A 19652-nucleotide genomic window follows, 5' to 3' on the forward strand; every position below is an offset into this window, starting at 1 on the left:
ACCAATTAATGTTGTTACTCCGATGACCAGAGAAAGTGAAATATTCCTAGATATTAAAAAATACACTTTATAGGACACATCACCGCGCTCTATACTCTTCTGTAAACTGGTAATCTCTGTATACCCGTCGCAAGACCCATGCTTATTTATAAAAACCCTCTTAGGCCTCACTCCCTCCTGTCTGAGATATCTCCTGCAGCCTTCATCCTCCACATACAACACCTGTTCTGCCAGTCACATTCTGTTAAAGGTCTCCAAAGCACACACATCCCTGGGGCACTTATGTTTTCAGTTCGTTGCAGCTAGCGACTCGAATGAGCTGCAACCAAGACTCAAACTGGACATTTTTATCTCAATCTCTTCATTCAAAGACTCAATCATGGACACTTACTGACAGTTGTAGCTGCTTTGCGTGATGTGTTGTTGTCTCTACCTTCTTGCCCTTTGTGCTGTTGTCTGTGCCCAATAATGTTTGTACCCTGTTTTGTGCTGCTACCATGTTGTGCTGCTGCCATGTTGTGTTGATACCATGTTGTTGTCATGTTGTGTTGCTGCCATGCTATGTTGTTGTCATAGGTCTCTCTTTATGTAGTGTTATGTTGGCTCTCTTGTCATGACGTGTGTTTTGTCCTGTATTTTTTATTTAATTTATTTGTATATTTAATCCCACCACCCGTCTCTGCAGGAGGCCTTTTGAAAGGCCGCCATTGTAAATAAGACCTTTTTCTTAACTGACTTGCCTAGTTAAATAAAAATAATATCCATTGCTTGTGTTTCTTGGCCCAATCAAGTGTCTTCTTCTTATTGTGTCCTTTAGTAGTGGTTTCTTTCCAGTGATTCGACCATGAAGGCCTGATTCACGCAGTCTCCTCTGAACAGTTGATGTTGAGATGTGTCTGTTACTTGAACACTGAAGCATTTATTTGGGCTGCAATTTCTGAGGCTGGTAACTAATAAACGTATCCTCTGCAGCAGAGGTAACCCTGGGTCTTCCTTTCTTGTGGCGGCCCTCATGAGAGCCAGTTTCATCATCGCGCTTGATGGTTTTTGCGACTGCACTTTAACAAACTTGACAGACCATGTCTTAAAGTAATGATGGACTGTCGTTTCTCTTTGCTTATTTGAGCTGTTCTTGCCATAATATGGACTTGGTCTTTTACCAAATAGGGCTATCTTCTGTATACCACCCCTACCTTGTCACAACACAACTGATTGGCTCAAACGCATTAAGGAAAACGTTTCTACAAATTAACCTTTAATAAGGCATACCTGTTAATTGAAATGCATTCCAGGTGACTACCTCATGAAGCTGGTTGACAGAATGCCAAGAGTGTGCAAAGCTGTCATCGAGGCAAAGGGTGGCTACTTTGAAGAATCTAAAATATATTTTGATTTGTTTAACACTTTTTTGGTTACTACATAATTCCATATGTGTTATTTCATAGTTTTAATGTCTTCACTATTATTCTACAATGTAGAAAATAGTAAAAATAAAGGGAAGAATGTAGACAATTAGCATGGCAAAATGTACTCCAAGTAGTAATCCTTCCGGAAGACCAGTCAATCTGTGGGTTGTGTAGCTTCAACCATGGATGGCCCAGAACCAGAGGTGGGTGAGAACAGTCGATTATATGGAAACTGATCTTTTCCTGGTGATTACCAGAGAGATGCAGGATAACAGGAACAGTTCTCTCCAAAACACGGAAGAGTAGTTTTCCATTGAGAGCGTTGGCTTCCAGAGGTGAATCGAGCAAAACAATGTCCAGGCCCAACTGCTTAACAACCCCTCGGTCTAGAAAACTCTCGTCGGCGCCCGAATCGACGAGAGCAGGCAGAGGAAAAGCCTGGCTCTGCCACACAAGGTTGGCCTCAAGCAGGGGTCTGGGAGATGATGGGCAGGCGATTTGGCTCAACAGTATATCCCCCACTACTGCTGAGCCCTCTCTTTTACTGGACACAGGGTACAAGTGGAGACCTGGTGACCAACCTGCCCACAATACAGACAGCTCCTAGTACTGATACGCCCCTGCTTCTCCTCTGGAGCTAGACGGGTCCGGCCGAGCTGCATGGGTTCATGATTGGGATCTGCCTGGTGATGTGATGCAGTCGGAGAAATTGAGCAAGGCACAGAAGCAGACGTCATGGGACATGCAACCCTACCTCCCCTCTCCCTCCGACGCTCACGGAGACGGTTGTCAATGAGGATAGTGAGAGAAATTAGTTTGTCAAGTCCATCAGGCTCCTCTCTGGTCACCAACTCGTCCTTGAGGGTCTCAGTAAGTGTGATCCGGAATGCTCCCTGAAGGGCCTGGTCATTCCAGCCGCTCTCTGTGGCGAGGGTGTGGAACTCACATGCCATCTCAGCCACACTCTGAGAACCTTGACGAAGGGACAGAAGTCATTTGGCAGCATCCTTTCCACAGACCGGGTGGTCGAAGACCTTCCTTAGCTCATCTGTGAATCCACTGTAGGAGAAGCAGGTAGATGACTGTCTCTCCATAACCGCAGTGGCCCAGGAGAGCACTGCTCCCCGAAGGCAGCCAATCCCCCCCAAAAATTGGCTCGTTCACTAGCATAAGAGTAGGGCTGTTGCTCAAACACTAGTGAACATTGTACAAGAAAGGCTCTGCAAACCACAAGATTGCCATCATAGAGCTCAGGAGTCGGAACAAAAGGCTCCCGGGGAGGAGAAGAGGAACTGGAGACAGGTTGTGAATGCTGGACGGAGGTTCAGATCTGTAGGTCAGACAGGCTCTGTGAAAACTCCTTGATGTTCTCCAGCAGGGTTTCAGGGCTTAGTCATGTTGATCAAGAAGAGTGCCTTGCCCCACAAGAATTCGGTGAAGAGTAGTAGAATCTGCTGGGTTCATTTCTTGGCCAGGTCGTACTGTTACGCGGAGTGAAAACAGGGGAACCCAAGAGCGGACTCAGATGCGGAAGCAGGGATGAATGAACCAAAATGTTTATTGTACACAGAGAGATGTGGAGTGCAGAACCGGGGTAGCTCAGATGAGTTACAGAAAACCAGAAGTGTAGAGTGAGGTTGGAGTTGACTGAGTTGAACAGGGTAAACAGGTCCTGAGGGGAATCCAAGGCAGTGGTGGGGAGTGAAGTCCAGAGCAAGGTGGTTGGATGGTGAGCTGTAGTACAGGAGCCAGAGACGGCGCGATAATGAGCAGAGATTATGATCTGGCAGAGTGGAAGTGACAGGAATGAGTTTATGTAGAGGTCTTGATTTATGGGACGATTTGCAACTGGTTGGGATCTGCTCTGACTCCAGCACACCTGTCTCCAACCACACAATCACACCAAGAGAGAGAGCGAGAGAGACTACAGGGGGAGAATTGCAGGTTAAGACGCCACCGGATGAACACCAGAGGGCGTAGTGGGAGCAAATGTGACAGTAACATGCTGATTGCTCTGCTGTTTGAACCATTAAAGGGTGCTCTGCTATTCTTTGGTAGTGGAATGACCTTTACTCCCTCCATGTCTGAGGGCACACATCGTTTTCTAGGCTTAAATTGGAGATGTGGCAAACAGGAGTCACAATATATTCCACTACCAACCTCAGCAATTTACCATCCACGTTGTCGGTAACATGTGGTATTGTCTTTATTTATTTATTTATTTTATTTTATTTCACCTTTATTTAACCAGGTAGGCAAGTTGAGAACAACTTCTCATTTACAATTGCAACCTGGCCAAGATAAAGCAAAGCAGTTCGACACATACAACAAAACAGAGTTACACATGGAGTAAAACAAACATACAGTCAATAATACAGTAGAAAAATAAGTCTATATACAATGTGAGCAAATGAGGTGAGATAAGGGAGGTAAAGGCAAAAAAAGGCCATGGTGGCAAAGTAAATACAATATAGCAAGTAAAACACTGGAATGGTAGATTTGTAGTGGAAGAAAGTGCAAAGTAGAAATATAAATAATGGGGTGCAAGGGAGCAAAATAAATAACAGTAGGGGAAGAGGTAGTTGTTTAGGCTAAATTATAGATGGGCTATATTTATAGATAGCAAAAAAAATTTACCTCTTCCTCACCCACTTTGTGGAACTCAAAACTACAGTGCTTGTATTTCATTATTTCGGCCATTATGCATGAATATGAAGGCCCAGCATTTGCTGTTTGCATGTCATACCTAAGTTTGCTAATCTTGTCAACAAAGAAGTTATTAAAGTGGTTGGAAATATCAAAGGGTTTTGTTATGAACAAGCCATTTGCCTCAATGAAGGATGGAGCCGAGTTTTCTTTTTTGCCTAGAATTTAATTTGAAGTACTCCAGAGCTTTTTACTATAATTCTTTATATCATTTATCTTTCTTCCATAGTATAGTTTTTTCTTCTTTTTGTTTAGTTTAGTTAAGTGATTTCTCAATTTACTGTATGTTTACCAGTCTGCTGTCTTGTCAGACTTATTTTCTATTCCCTTTGCCTCATCCCTCTCAGCCATACAGTTTTTCAATGTATCATCTATCCATGGGGATTTGGCAGTTCTAACAGTCAGTTTCTGATGCATGCCTATCAGTAACTGGAAGAAGCAGTTTCATAAATGCTTCAAGTGCAGCGTCCGAATGTTCCTCATTACACAAATCAGACCAACAAATATTATTCACATCTTTGACATAGGAATCATTGCGAAACCTCTTGTATGAACATTTATACACAATTTTAGGTCCAGTCTTTGGAACTTTGGTCATAGAAGTAGTGTAGATCTATCAGTGGGGAGTACAGTATCAACAAACAACCAAACTCCAGGGTGTTAGGAAAAATCAGTTTGCTCTTATTGATACCCTATTACCAGTGGTGTAAAGTACTTAAGTAAAAATACTTTAAAGTACTACTTAAGTCGTTTTTTTAGGTAACAGTACTTTACTTTACTATTTGTATTTTTGACAAGTTTTACTTTTACTCCACTACATTCCTAAAGAAGATAATGTACTTTTTACTCCATACATTTTCCCTGACACCCAAAAGTACTTGTTACATTTTCTATGCTTAGCAGGACAGGAAAATGATCCAATTCACTCACTTATCAAGATAACATCACTGGTCAAATCAAATCAAATGTTATTTGTCACATGTGCCGAATACAACAGGTATTACAGTGAAATACTTACTTACAAGCCCTTAACCTCTTTGGACAAGCCCTTAACCAACAGTGCAGTTTTAAGAAAAATAAGTGTTAAGTAAAAAATAGATAAGTAAAAAATGTCAAATAAAAGTAACAAGTAAAGAGCAGCAGTAAAATAGCAATAGCGTGGCTATATACAATGGGTACCGGTACAGAGTCAATGTGCGGGGACAACAGTTAGTCGAGGTAATTGAGGTAATATGTACTTGTAGGTAGAGTTAAAGTGACTATGCATAGATAATAAACAGAGAGTAGCAGCAGCGTAAAAGGGGGGGGGGGGCAATGCAATAGTCTGGATAGCCATTTAATTAGCTGTTCAGGAGTCTTATGGCTTGGGGGTAGAAGCTGTTAACAAGCCTTTTGGACCTAGACTTGGCGCTCTGGTACTGCTTGCCGTGTGGCAGCAGAGAGAACAGTCCATGACTAGGGTGGCTGGAGTCTTTGACAATTTTTAGGGCCTTCCTCTGACACTGCCTGGTATGAGGTCCTGGATGGCAGGAAGCTAGGCCCCAGTGATGTACTGGGCCGTTCACACTACCCTCTGTAGTGCCTTGCGGTCGGAGGCCGAGCAGTTGCCATACCAGGCAGTGATACAACCAGTCAGGATGCTCTCAATGGTGCAGATATAGAACTTTTTGAGGATCTAAAGACCCATGCCAAATCTTTTCAGTCTCTTGAGGGAGAATAGGCTTTGTCATGCCCTCTTCACAACTTTCTTGGTGTGTTTGGACCATGATAGTTTGTTGGTTATGTGGACACCAAGGATTTAAAGCTCTCAACCTGCTCCACAACAGCCCTGTCGATGAGAATGTGAGCATGATCGATCCTCCTTTTCCTGTAGTCCACAATCATCTCCTTTGTCTTGATCATGATGAGGGAGAGGTTGTTGTCCTGGCACCACACGGCCAGGTCTCTGACCTCCTCCCTATAGGCTGTCTCATCGCTGTCGGTGATCGTCGGCAAACTTAATGATGGTGTTGGAGTCGTGCCTGGCCATGCAGTCATGAGTGAACAGGGAGTACAGGAGGGGACTGAGCACGTCTGCATGTCAGCCCTGCTGCCTCTGATCTGGAGGACTCACTAAACACAAAGGCTTTGTTTGTAAATGATGTCTGTGTGTTGTAGTGTGCCCCTGGCAATCTGTAAAAGATCTGACTGATGTGCTTATTATAAGCAATTTGGAGAAAAATAAAAAAAACTTTTACTTTTGATACTTACTCAATTAGTATTTTTCTGGGTGACTCGCTTTTACTTGAGTCATTTTTTGTTAAGGTATCTTTACTTTTACTCAAGTATGATAATTGGGTGCCTTTTCCACCACTACCTACTACAACTCTTGTTCAACTGTACAGTATGTAGTTAGACCAGGAATGTGTTGAGCAATGGATATGTGCCATTGAGCATGATCATGCCATCATCCGATGTACCCATGTGAGAGATAGATACACTGTGTCCTGTTCTCTCTGTGTGTTTCCTTGTGCCCATCCTGCCTTGGTCAAAGTCTGCAGAGAGGCGATGTTGTGCTGCCTGCCCTGTGGGAGATAGTGTCAGCTGTGGGAACGTGTGCTTTGTCATGGGGTTCTGATTACATGCTCAATGCCTGGCTTGTGCGTTGCTCATCGACTGGACAATTGAAAGAAATGACAAACCTGATCCCTGGCCTATTTGTTCAATTCTATTTGATAAACTCCTGCTTATTTAACAACTTGAGGAATTTTTGTGATTTGCTGATTTCCGAGGCCTTTACCTCGACTAACCCTTTGATTAGCAATTAACTTAAATGTTATCTCAGTGTTTAAGTTCATTAAGTCTACAAACCTGCACACAATCTTTCAAAAGTGCAAGACTACTCTCTCTGTGTTTCGGGTGTCACGAGAAACTTCTGTGTTGTTGTGAAGTCGTTGCTTCGCTTGTGATCTTGTGCATTTTCAGGCAAAAGTATTTTGCCTCAAAGTGTAAGGTTCTGTGTTTATTTTCTTAGTCAACCTTGTGTTTTGTTTTGTTGTGTTCTGGAACGTAGCCCTGTTTCTTTGTGTTTTTGAACATAGCCCTGTCTTTCATTTTTGTTCATTGTTTTCACCTGTGTTAGTTACTCACCTGGTCTCATCAGCTCCTTATTTAGTTCAGTTCATACTGTTTGTGCCTTTGTGAGGTATTGTTCGTTTTGACTCTACTAAGCTTTTTCCTAGCTTGTTTGTGAGAACCAGTTATAGCCTTCAGTCCTAGTTTTGATTCACCTGCCTGTTTGTCTACCTGTGTATGACCATTGCCTGCCTGTGACCACGATTCCTGCCTTCTGCAATGGCGAAATAAACACCTGCTGCGCTCTGCGTGTGAATCTACATCTTTTTCTCCCTGAGTATTCATTACACAGAGAGACTCTTGGTGATGGAAGAGATTTAGGAGAGTGTTGTTTTGGGAGATCCGCTTGTTACAAACCATTTCTACTGCTGTTTTTCTATTTAGGCCATACTTAAACATTCCAGGAGTAAGAATAAGGCAAAAATATGATCCAGCAACAATTTAATTTGAATGTTAAAAATACCAAAGTACAAGAGATTTACATTGTTTGATGGCAGATGAAGACAGCATTTATTAATGCCTTGGTAATATAGGAAACAATTGAAAGGATCATACATATAAAACAAACAATTCACCTCATAATAAATATTTGAAAATTCACACAATTATGGTATTCTCAAGTGTTTTTATAATCATACGCCAAACATGAATTTTCTTAAATACGGTAGAGAAGTGTCCACTTGACCAATGTGTTATGTTAGCAAATATCTTCTCTCACTTGTTTAGACAGTTGACATGCCTGTGAACAGTAATTATTTTGTGTGAATTGAACCAAGTTATTCCTCATTTAAACAGATATTTTGTAACAAGGATAGAGAATGATTAAGGGTTTTACATAGAAGGATTTTACAGACAGACCGATGTTTCTACATGTAACAAAATCTTGCTTTGGAAAAAAAATATTATTTGGTACAATTGGCTTGTCTATACAGTACCAGTGAAAAGTTTGGACACACCTACTCATTCAAGGGTTTTTAATTTTACTATTTTCTACATCGTAGAATAATAGTGATGACAAACTATGTAATAACCAAAAAAGTGTTAAACAAATGAAAATATATTTTGATTTCAAAGTAGCCACCTTTTGCCTTGATGACAGCTTTGCACACTCTTGGCATTCTCTCAACCAGCTTCACCTGGAATGCTTTTCTAAACAGTCTTGAAGGAGTTCCCACATGTGCTGAGCACTTGTTGGCTGCTTTTCCTTACCTCTGCAGTCCAACTGATCCCAAACCATCTCAATTGGGTTGAGGTTGGGTGATTGTTGAGGCCAGGTCATCTAATGCAGCATTCCATCACTCTCCTTCTTGATCAAATAGCCCTTACACAGTCTGGAGGTGTGTTGGGTCATTGTCCTGTTGAAAAACAAATTATCGTCCCACTAAGCGCAAACCAGATGGGATGGCGTATTGCTGCATAATGCTGTGATAGCCATGCTGGTTAAGTGTGCCTTGAATTCTAAATACATCACAGACAGTGTTACCAGCAAAGCACCCCCACAACTCCTCCTCTATGCTTCACGGTGGGAACCACACATGCAGAGGTCATTCGTTCACCAACTATGCGTCTCACAAAGACACGGTGATTGGAACCAAAAATCTCCAATTTGGACTCATCAGACCAAGGACAGATTTCCACCGGTGTAATGTCCATTGCTTGTGTTTCTTGGCCCAAGCAAGTCTCTTCTTCTTATTGGTGTCCTTTAGTAGTAGTTTCTTTGCAGCAATTCAACCATGAAGGCCTGGTTCACACATTCTCTTCTGAACAGTTGATGTTGAGATGTGTCTGTTACTTGAACACTGAAGCATTTATCTGGGATGAAATTTCTGAGGCTTGTAACTCTAATGAACTTGTCCTCTGCAGCAGAGGTAACTCTATCATGACACAAGGTGAGACCCAGATGCAGACACAGGAGGCAGATGGTTGGAGTCTTACAATATTATTTAATCCAATACGGTAAGGCAAGAGAATGGTTGTGGACAGGCAAAAGGGTCAAAACCAGTTCAGAGTCCAAAAGGTACCGAAGGGCAGGCAGAATCAAGGGCAGGCAGAATCAAGGGCAGGCAGGAAAAACATGCTGGTTGACTTGACTAACATACAAGACGAACTGGCACAGAGAGACAGGAAACACAGGTATAAATACACTGGGGAAAATAAGCGACACCTGGAGGGGGTGGAGTCAATCACAGGAACAGGTGAAACAGATCAGGGAGTGACAAACTCTGGGTCTTAATTTCCTGTGGCAGTCCTCATGAGAGCCAGTTTCATCATAGCGCTTGATGGTTTTTGCGACTGCACTTGAAGAAACTTTCAAATTTCTTCAAATGTTCCTTATTGACTGACCTTCATGTCTTAAAGTAATGATGGAATGTCGTTTTTCTTTGCTTATTTGAGCTGTTCTTACCATAATATGGACTTGGTCTTTTACCAAATAGGGCTATCTTCTGTATACCACTCCTATCTTGTCACAACACAACTGATTGTCTCAAATGCATTAAGAAGGAAAGAAATTCCACAAATGTACTTTTAACAAGGCACACCTGTTACATCCTCCGCTTCACCCTGGTTTCATTACTACGACGGCCATTACAGAATCACCCACCAAGAAACGGACCAAGCAACGGAGGAAGGAGAAGCACCAGGAGAGGGGCAGTATGGACTCGTGGAGATGGGAGGAACTACTGGACGGTAAAGGACCATGGGCTCAAGCTGGGGAGTATCGCCGCCCGCAGTGGGAGATCGAGGCGGCGATAGCTGAGAGGCGCTGGTATGAGGCAAGGGAGCGCAACAGGCACGAGAGGCAGCCCGTGCACAGTGTGGCAGAGTCAGGTTGGAGACCTGCTTACAGGAGGCAGCGCAGTACTGGTCAGGCACCGTGTTATACAGTAAAGCGCACGGTGTCCCCAGTACGCGTTTATAGCCCGGAACGCTACATGCCAGCCCCCCGCAAGTGCCATGCGAGAGTGGGCATCGAGGCAGGTCGGAATGTGCCAGCTCAGCGCATCTGGTCTCCGGTGCGCTGTCTCGGTCCAGGCTATCCTGCACCGGTGCTGCGTACTGTGTCTCTGGGGTGCTGGGAGGGCTCAGTTCGGCCTATGCCTGCGCTTCGCCCGTGCCGGGCAAAGGTGGACATTCAGCCTGGAGTTTGGGTGGCAAGCCTACGCACCAGAACTCCAGTGCTCCCCCACAGCCCGGTTTATCCTGTGCCTCCTCCTCGGACCAGGCCTCCAGTGGGTCTCTCCAGCCTGGTCTATCCTGTGCCTCCTCCCAGGACCAGGCCTCCTGTGGGTCTCCCCAGCCTAGTGAGTCCTGTGCCTGCGCCCGGCCGGAGTCCGCACCTTTGGGGGGGCACTGTAACGCCCTGGCCATAGAGAGGGTTTTTTTGTTATCTATTTTGGTTAGGCCAGGGTGTTACATGGGTGGGCGTTCTATGTTTATTTTTCTATGTTGGTTTGTTTCTTTGGTTGGCCGTGTGTGGCTCCCAATCAGGAACAGCTGTAGTTCGTTGTTGCTGATTGGGAGTCATACATAGGCAGCCTGTTTTTCCTTTAGGGTTTGTGGATGATTGTTTTCTGTGTAGAGTTAATCCTGACAGGACTGTTTTGCTGTCGTCTTTTGTTTATTTTTGTAGTGTTCTCTTTTTCAATTAAATTTCAAGATGAACACACATCCTCCGCTGCACCTTGGTTTCATTACTACGACGGCCGTTACACACGTTTGGTTACTACATGATTCCATATGTGTTATTTCATAGTTTTAATGTCTTCACTATTATTCTACAATGTAGAAAATAGTAAAAATAAAGAAAAACCGTTGAATGAGTAGGTGTGTCCAAACTTTTGACTGGTACTGTATATGATAGGAAATACCTCCTATTTGTTGCCCTTCCTCATCTACACAATCAGCACATTTTCAACACACAATCACTGCTCTCTCATAACTGCAACTCATCTCTTGTTCCTAATGTTATAGTATACTTTCAGAGTTTTATAGATATGTTGTCTCGCTTTCTATGCATCCCTTACGACATTCAATGAAAGAGCTGACAGTTAGGGGAACTTTTTCATCAGTCTTTGAGTAACTAATGGGTTAGGGATATTTCAAGGCATGTATTTCCTGGCCTTCATACGGGGTATAATATGTAGGTCTCTGATGTCATTATGCTGAAGCAGCCAACACAAATAGCGCTCTGTGCCCATGCCCCACCCACTGGTGAGTAGAGGAATGACCTGCCGCATGTTGATGTACCACTTGTAGGATTCCTCTGGGACAGCATGATGTCTGAGGGCTTCTTGCACCATCTCGGGGTTGGAGTGACGCTCCCCAAGACCCAGAGTCTCTCCCAATCCCAAGAGGAGGTCTGATGCTTTTGCCTTGCGTCTGCCAGAGCCCTCCACATATGCTTGGTAGAAAGCCACTCCCAGGTGGTCCATCTCTGTCAGCCAAACAGCGCCTCCGTACTTCTCAATCAAAACCTTTTCTCCTTTGCGGGTTAACTTCCTGCCAAACTGAGGCTGGTCATCCTGTACCCACTCCAAGCAGTCTGGCGAGGGCATCATAGGGATGGCCTTGTCCAGAGTGACTCTTGGGAGAGCGGTTCCTCCTTCCAACTTCACCAGTAAGTCCTGGACATGTGAAAGGGTCCCAGCAGAGTTCAGGATGATGTTGGAGTGTTTTTTCAGCATTGCATTGGTGAGATGAGCCACGTATCCCTCAGCTATGTGCATGGCAGTATCCATGTCGCCCAGGAGCTCACACTCAACATGGTAGAACTGGTTAAGATGTGTGGCATCTGGATCTTCTCCCCGAAAACTTGGCGATATATAGTATGCCCCCGACAAGTTATCTTGGAATCGCAAGAAATACTCCAGCACAAATTGCATGGAGTCAGCCAAGTACACATCCTGCCCCAGCAAATTGACGTAAACGGGCTCGGAGTCTGATCCCAGGCCCATCGGAGAGGAGATTGTGTCAGTGGTGAGAGGAGTCAGGGCGTACGCGTACTGACAGGTGTTGTTGAAGTACTCCACTGTGCTGTGGAAGAGAGTATTTTGAATCTGAAAGAGATTGCGGTACCACTGGCTCTTGATGGCTAACATGGAGTGGCTCTGTGGGTCCTCCCAGGAACGAGGAGGCCTGCAAAGTGTGATTTTGGTGTGGATTTCCTTTAGAGATTCAGGGCTGGCGGGAGGGCCATCGGCAGATGAGACATACCCAGGGTAGCTTTGGAAGTACTCTGGGAACACCTCAGCAGGCTTGTCACCACGTGGAGGGACCAGAGGTATCAGCTTGACATGGGCATAATCAATCTCAAAGCCCTCAAAGATGAGTGCAACACCTCGAGCATGCATTCCTTCCTCCAGCAGTCCAGCTACCTTACGAGTGGCCAGGATCAGTGATGTGTAATCAGTCTCTTCCAGACAGAAAATGTTGCTTGACAGTGGTTTACGTGGCACTAGAACTGTGAGTCCAGGTGTATTAGGGTAGGGAGTGAGGAAAGCCACATGATCACTGTCCTCCCATACCCGCCACTGTTGCTCCTCCCCACGGACGATACGGCAGAACAGTCCATTGTGGGAGGGATTTCCTAAGAAGTCATAACACGATGGTGCATTAGGCGTTGGCAGCTTGTCCCGAATCTTGGCCTGAACCTGGTCTAGATCTGCATCTTCCCAGCGTGGGCCACTCTTTGAGCTGCAGTAACCTGGGTCATAGGGCTGAAATTCCTCCTCCCCGGTCAGATGGGGGCACCAGTTGGTTTCCAGGCCATGAAGTGGTAGCACTCGGATATGGGCCGGGGTCTCGGGATGTGGGTTAAATACTAGGGCGCAACGCTGTACCCCCAGTCGTTCGCATAGCAGGTTTGAAACAGCCCGTGCTCCTTGTAACAGTTCTAAGAAATCTGGTACAGCCAACTGAAAGATGCTGCTCGGTCCACTCAGAGTCTTTTGGGTAAGGATGGTGGCACCTGGTGTCCAAGGGTTTGAGTGTAGGTGAGCAACTAGTTTGTCAGTCTCCCAGATCACATTGGAATAACTCTTCATGGGTCTCAGGACTTCGACACGTGCGATGCCACCAACCATGGATGCTACAAACAACACCCCAGCATTGGTTTCAACAACAGCATCGCCTTTGGCGTCTACAGCAATGATTCCAGCACAGCTGCCCTTCAAGTTCTCAGTCATGACTTCTCGACATGCTGCCCTAAGGCTGTAGCCTTTATGATGGTAGAGACTGGCTACTTTTTGTGCAACTGTGTGCCTTAGAAACACATCTCCATCACCAGAGCAGGTTACTGCAAGCTTGTCATCAGCAAATATACCTGCTCCCACTACTGCTGTGTCCCCAACTCGACCCTTCCATTTTCCCACCAACCCACCTGTGGACGTTGCAGCAGCTAACCTACACCATCGATCCAAAGCAACAGCTCCCACTGTCTGTGGGTGGTTGTTCTTGGAGGCATTGCCAGCACTGAGTTTTGCTATCAGCTCTCTGCGACGGACATCAGTTTGGAAGTACTCCGCCTTCATAGGCTTCTCACTCTCTTCTAAGCCTTGCAAAAACTCTTCTGCACCTTCCCCTACTAAGAGTGAGTGTGCACTCTTCTCCATGACCTGTCTTGCTGCTTTCACTGGGTTCTTCACACTCTGCACACAAGCCACGGACCCAGAGTTCATCCCATTTCCATCTACTATGGTCGCCTCCATCTCATTTTTCCCATCTTTGTTGAAAACCGATCCCTTCCCGGCGTTGAACAGAAAACAGTCCTCAAGAGCTTGCACACTCTGTTGCACTGCGTCAAGACTACTGCCTCCTTGTTGTAGCACTTGTGCTCCGAGGGTCAGGGCTGTCTGCAGAGCAAATTCAATGACGTCTACCACCTTTGTATTTAGCATCATCTCCTCCCCAGCTCCACCATGGATCACCAGAGTAAAGTCTGGACTCATGTTGGAGGCAGAGTCAGAGGGAAGTGTTGACTTGGACATTGTCTTGCCTTGTTTTTGGCCTGCTGGACTGATACTTTTGCGAATTTCTCCTTGGGTGGATCCATTCCTTCTTCCTACTTGTCCTTCTTGCAGCAGACACTCCATTGCTCCCATTTGTCCGGCTACGGCATATCTGACAGCGAGAAGCATCACCAGCTTCAGGTTTACTTTCAGGCTATCTTGAAGCTTCTCCAACACTGTGGCAAATGTGCCTTTCCCATTGAGCACCATACGGACCCGGTCTCTCCTCCCCAAGTAGGTTACAGCCAGTTGGTCTTTAGCGTACACATTCCCTACAGCAAGCTCCACTCCCTCCATTAAATCCTTGCCAGTAAGGTAAACGGAGGGGCACGCAAAGGGGTCAAGAAACTTCTTGAGAGGGTTGTCTGGAGACATGGACCAGCGTAGGGCTGCGAGGTGAGGGCCCACACCATGTCCACTTTTAGTGGCTTTGATCAGGTTCTTGTGCTCCAGGAAAGCCACATGGAACAGACGGAGCAGTTCCTTCGTGTATCGAGGATTGTTATCTGGTCCGATGCAGGATTCCAAAGCACTAATGAGCTGGCAGGATTGCATGGTGAGGGAGTATGTCGGATCGCAGCGGCCATGCTTGTAGTGACGCATATGGGTAGGGGTTACAAGAATGTGGCTGGCAGCAGATTCCCCAAGAGTCTGCCTTAGGGAGAGCTGCAAGGAAAAGTTGATCCAGGCATCGTACAGGCCCCTGTGACCCCGGAGGGTAGCAAAGACATCTGGGTAAGAGGGAACCTCAAACGTGATTATGGGATTAATTGCTTTAGGGGAGGACTTTGGGGGGTCTGTTTTAGTTATACCCTGTAGTGGGAATGCTAGGGGGCTTGGGGAGGAGGAATCAGCCTTGTTAAGATAGGTTGACCCATTGCTTCCTGTGTTGGCCTGAACTAGGTCCACATTAAGAGACTCAGAGAGATACCACACAGTATCAGCCACTAACCCAGCCACCATTCCATCCAGTGCACTGTGCTCGAACACCATCCCTGCTGTGCTGTCTTTGAATACCACCAGGTTCACCACCTGTAGAAAAAGTATAGAAAAATCATTTTTATTTTACTTGTGATACTTGGGATGTTTGCTTGTGATGTTGAGCTAAAGAGGAACCTATGTTTTCAAGTCTTGTGTCAGTGAGATAATAAACTGAAGTTTTTTGGGTGCAATTATGTATGGCTGATGTGCAGTAAATATCCACTTATAATTTGATTCAATATAGAAAAATTGATGCACTTCCATTATCTAGCGTATATTTTTGTCAACACATAAAATCATGTTCCAGGTTTTAAATGATATGTATAATTTAAGACCATATCCTAATCCGGTAACCCGATGAATCCAGTTGATTCACTACAGCACCACTGTACTGTACTGTATTGAAAGGACAGACGCTGAGAGACAAGAAGCAAGTACAGGGAGCGAATATTTAATGAATAAACAGACAGGAAACAAAACACGAACAGTGTCGACAAGGCACACATAACGACATTAATACTGACTCAGGAAAGAAACAGAGGAAGTGATAGATATAGGGGAGGTAATTAATAACGTGATGGAGTCCAGGTGAGTCCGATGAAGCGCAGATGCGCATACCGATGGTGACAGGTGTGCGTAATGATGAGCAGCCTGGCGGCCTCGAGCACCAGAGAGGGGGAGCGGAAACAGACGTGACACTGTATTGTAGTAGTTGTCATCCACAATTACAGAACCACAAACATCCCATACTGTACCTTGTCATAGTATCTCAGACAGGGCCCATCTCCTCCTCCCAGTCTGACAGCGTTGAGGGTGTCTGCCAGATCAGCTGGTGGATTGCAGTCTTCCAGGGAGAGAGCCACCACAGCACTCTCCATCAACCCCAGTGAGGCGGCCGCTGCCCCAGCTGCTCTAAGGATCTCCTCCCTCACTGCACTCCAGGCTTGCCGCTGCAGGGCAGAGAGGCCGCAGATGGCAGAGGGCTCATTGTTCTTGGCAGCTCTTTGTTGGCTCATCACATGAGCCACTTGGCTGTAGATGTCAGGGAACGGTAAAGGGAACATAGGCCCGCCTGGGCTGAGAAGCTGCAGTATGTTGACTGAAAATACCTCTCCAGCACAGATTACGATGGCATGGAGGCAGTCTGGGTATACCTGTAATACAAATAGCACATTAAGAATTAGGAGATAATCACATTAGATGAAAATAAGACAAGGGAGTATGATGAACTGTTATCATTATCATCAGAGATGGTGTATGAAAACACAAAACAACATTGAGTCAAAGTACTCTATTTTTTTCCTAAAGCTTACTTTAATCTCATCTTGGGTCTGCCCAGGAATGCGGCTGGCAGCAAACACCTCTGATTGCTGTGTGCGCTCAGTTTGCCCCTCGCCCTCTACCAGCGAAGGCTCACTATACATCTTGGCCACAGCCCAGAGCAGAGCGGCAGCCCTCTCAAGTTGGGCACACTCCTTCTTGGCTCTGGAGGGGGGCAGGACAGCGGGGATGGCTGTCGAGGTGGGCAGTGGGTCAGTGCATGAGAGCAGCCGGCTCTTGAATTGCTCTGTCACCCAGTTCTCTCGGCCAGAGGCGGCAGCCGCTAAGCCGTTTTGGGCCTCCTGCAGGACCTCCCTCTGTTGGCTAAGGGTGTTTTTGAATTGAAGGTATAGCTCGGGGCTCAGGGTGAGCTGGAGCACACGGCTTGCCTCTTGTAAGGTGACATCTAGCGCTGGAATAGGGTAATCGAGAAGTGCCATCCTGTCCTGTTGATAGCGGGAATCTAATGCAATGAGAGAGCGAGGATGCACAATCAATTGAGTTACTGTAAAGACACTCAGGTAATTTGCCCCAATATTCCCTCTCAACCATAGTATGCAAAAACGTGACATATTAACCTGCATGAGTAGTAAAGGCTGTAATTCAATCAGGCTATTCATATTATCTAGGAGAAGAGCTCATGAGATACACAGGGGACTCTTTATGGATTCAGTTGGCTGATGTGAATACAATACCTCCTGTAAGGTCAATGTATCCTTCGGAGATACATTGTGACTTCTCCTTTATCACACTGTGTGTGAGAGTGGCTGCTCTACATTACCCTCATCCCTTAATAATAAGAATAGCATGGTGTTTGTATTGCCAGTTGTCATGGGAATATGTCTCATGCTGCATGACCCTGTTGGGGTAATTAGATTTGTGCTGATTCGCCTAGTTAGTCTCTCTTTACAATGCTGCCTGTTTTTCATTCTTCTAAGCCCAATTCAAGTTCAGCTATGCCTCTGACCTTCTGATTACCAGGAAGTTAATAATTATTATAACTAAATTATGTTACAATCGATAGGTTTTATGTAATACCACCTTCATAAATGGTATAGGTAATATATAAGTTCCGAAATAAACTGTAAGATTAAACTGTAGGATTTAAGTACCAAATTGTAATATTTACCATAAAAAAAACTAATAACACAGTTGTGTCACTTTTGTGAAAATGGAGTTTCATTAAAACCAGTTATCAGCAAACTAAACCAGCTTATTAGATGTCAAAATCATGTCACAAAATACATTTTTGGTTATTTAGAATTTTTTCTCTTGTACTTTGAAATGAAATGTTTAAAATTTACTTTTGAATGTAATAGCAGCTCTCTTCAAGAGATCTGTTTACAATCTCAGGGCAACACAACCGCAACACAACCAAAATATAGGGTGTGTAAGGGTTACAATGTGTAAGTTCCTCAAATGTGATTGTGACAACCCCACTGACAACCAATGCTATTATATTTTACATGCCTAAAATACATGTAAAATAACAACACAGCTATTATATATATTTTTTAATCCCTCTGCCTAAGACAACTTTTTGTCATCAACGTTGCTAAGATCAATTGCAATGATTTAGACTAGAAATAGGAGAGTAAATCATTTAAGTTGACATACATTGTCAGGGATATGTCCTGAAGTCCATACACCTCTCAACAGTATTAGCAAGGAGGCTGCCCTCCACTAAAGAATGTATCATACCACTATGACTCATTCAAGCGTGACTAACTTTAAAACATGCATTTCAAGATAGACCAGCATACACATCTGGCTCAGCTTCGTAAGTGAAAAACAATGCAAATTGTAGGTACACAAAATATCACTATGATCAACAACACAAGCATTCACAGATACATGGCTCTTACATTACAGTCTGTAATTACACATTAGTAGATAAAGTTGTGTTATTCCTACAGCCATTGTTTGTATGTGTATAAGCTCATAAAATGTCATTCATAAAAGTAGAAACTAGTTTACCTCAATACCGAATACACTTCAAGATATGCACGCTCCGTAAGATGCAGCGATAGTCAGTGAACAGCAAGTTTTGTTGTACCACACAAACAAGGGATGGCTATAATATGTACCTAGTGATTCCAATTAAGGAATTCCATTTCCTGTCTCTCAATAGACACTGGGTGAATCTGAGGCAGCCTCTCACTGCAAATACTCTCCTTAATGGAATGGCCAATGTCAATGTTCAACAAACGTTGGAACTCTTTTTAAAGTTTTTCAGGTACATCATTAGTTTCATGCTCTATTTCACCCAGTCATTGACAGACAGTTTTCCACATGACCTTTTAACCCCTGTGACTGAACATTAAATGCACTAACTGGTTTCGAAAATGTCTCCTGGTACATGACTCCTGGTCTCCATAATTAGATTTGTAGCTACACTAGAATTAGAGGCACAAGGCTGAATTAGTAATGACTGTCTCTCGCAATGGCTTATGCCATCTCCAGTTACAATAGTCTTAACGATTTAACACAATTTAGACCATATTCGAAAACACTTTTACAAATATCACTGCTGCCAGTGCCTTGGTTCCTTGTGAAGTTCAGTTAGGTAGACTAACATTATCTGACTCACAAACATCATCCTTATGGCCATAGGGCAAAATGTAATATGAGAATTCTGTGGTTTATTTTTTAATACTGACCACCATACATTCAATCATGTGACGTAACTACACAAGTATTTCCTTGGTATTATTGATTATGATCAATAGTATCCAGTTCTGAAATATTGGAATAGCTCAGTGAATATTTTAGTTATCTTATCCCGAGGGCTCCAGAGTGGCGCAGCGGTCTAAGGCACTGCATCTCAGTGCTAGAGGTGTCACTACAGACCCTGGTTTGATTCCAGGCTGTATCACAACCGACCATGATTGGGAGTCCCATTGGGCGGCACACAATTGGCCCATCGTCGTTAGGGTTTGGCCGGGGTAGGCTGTCATTGTAAGTAAGAATTTGTTCTTAACTGACTTGCCTAGTTAAATAGAAATCCCTATTTCAGTAAATTAGCAAATTGCCAAAAAATTTCCATACCTCCAGTCAAAGTGTCAAAGATGTGTGATGAGCCTCCTGAGGTTTCACACCTATATTTATACTCTGATGC

General features: G+C 44.5%; 2 protein-coding genes across 2 annotated transcripts; both read right to left on the minus strand.

The window, feature by feature from the left end:
- Positions 1-7650: 7650 nt before the first annotated feature.
- On the minus strand, positions 7651-15259 carry LOC145879855 (uncharacterized). Its single transcript, XM_082976706.1, has one exon. It carries the CDS (start codon positions 15224-15226, stop codon positions 11327-11329), a length of 3900 nt encoding a protein of 1299 aa, XP_082832832.1. The 5' UTR covers positions 15227-15259; the 3' UTR covers positions 7651-11326.
- Positions 15260-15664: 405 nt separating this feature from the next.
- LOC106607449 (uncharacterized) lies at positions 15665-18688 on the minus strand. The gene is made up of 3 exons (XM_014204409.3): positions 18512-18688; positions 16528-16997; positions 15665-16368 (listed from the first exon to the last, which is right to left on the minus strand). The coding sequence occupies exons 2-3, from the start codon at positions 16972-16974 to the stop codon at positions 15940-15942; spliced, it is 876 nt and encodes a 291-aa protein (XP_014059884.2). The 5' UTR covers positions 16975-16997; positions 18512-18688; the 3' UTR covers positions 15665-15939.
- Between the last annotated feature and the right edge of the window lie 964 nt (positions 18689-19652).

The sequence above is a fragment of the Salmo salar genome, chromosome 06 (assembly GCF_965601325.2).
Source record: "Salmo salar chromosome 06, fSalSal1, whole genome shotgun sequence".
In the NCBI taxonomy this organism is placed as follows: domain Eukaryota; kingdom Metazoa; phylum Chordata; class Actinopteri; order Salmoniformes; family Salmonidae; genus Salmo; species Salmo salar.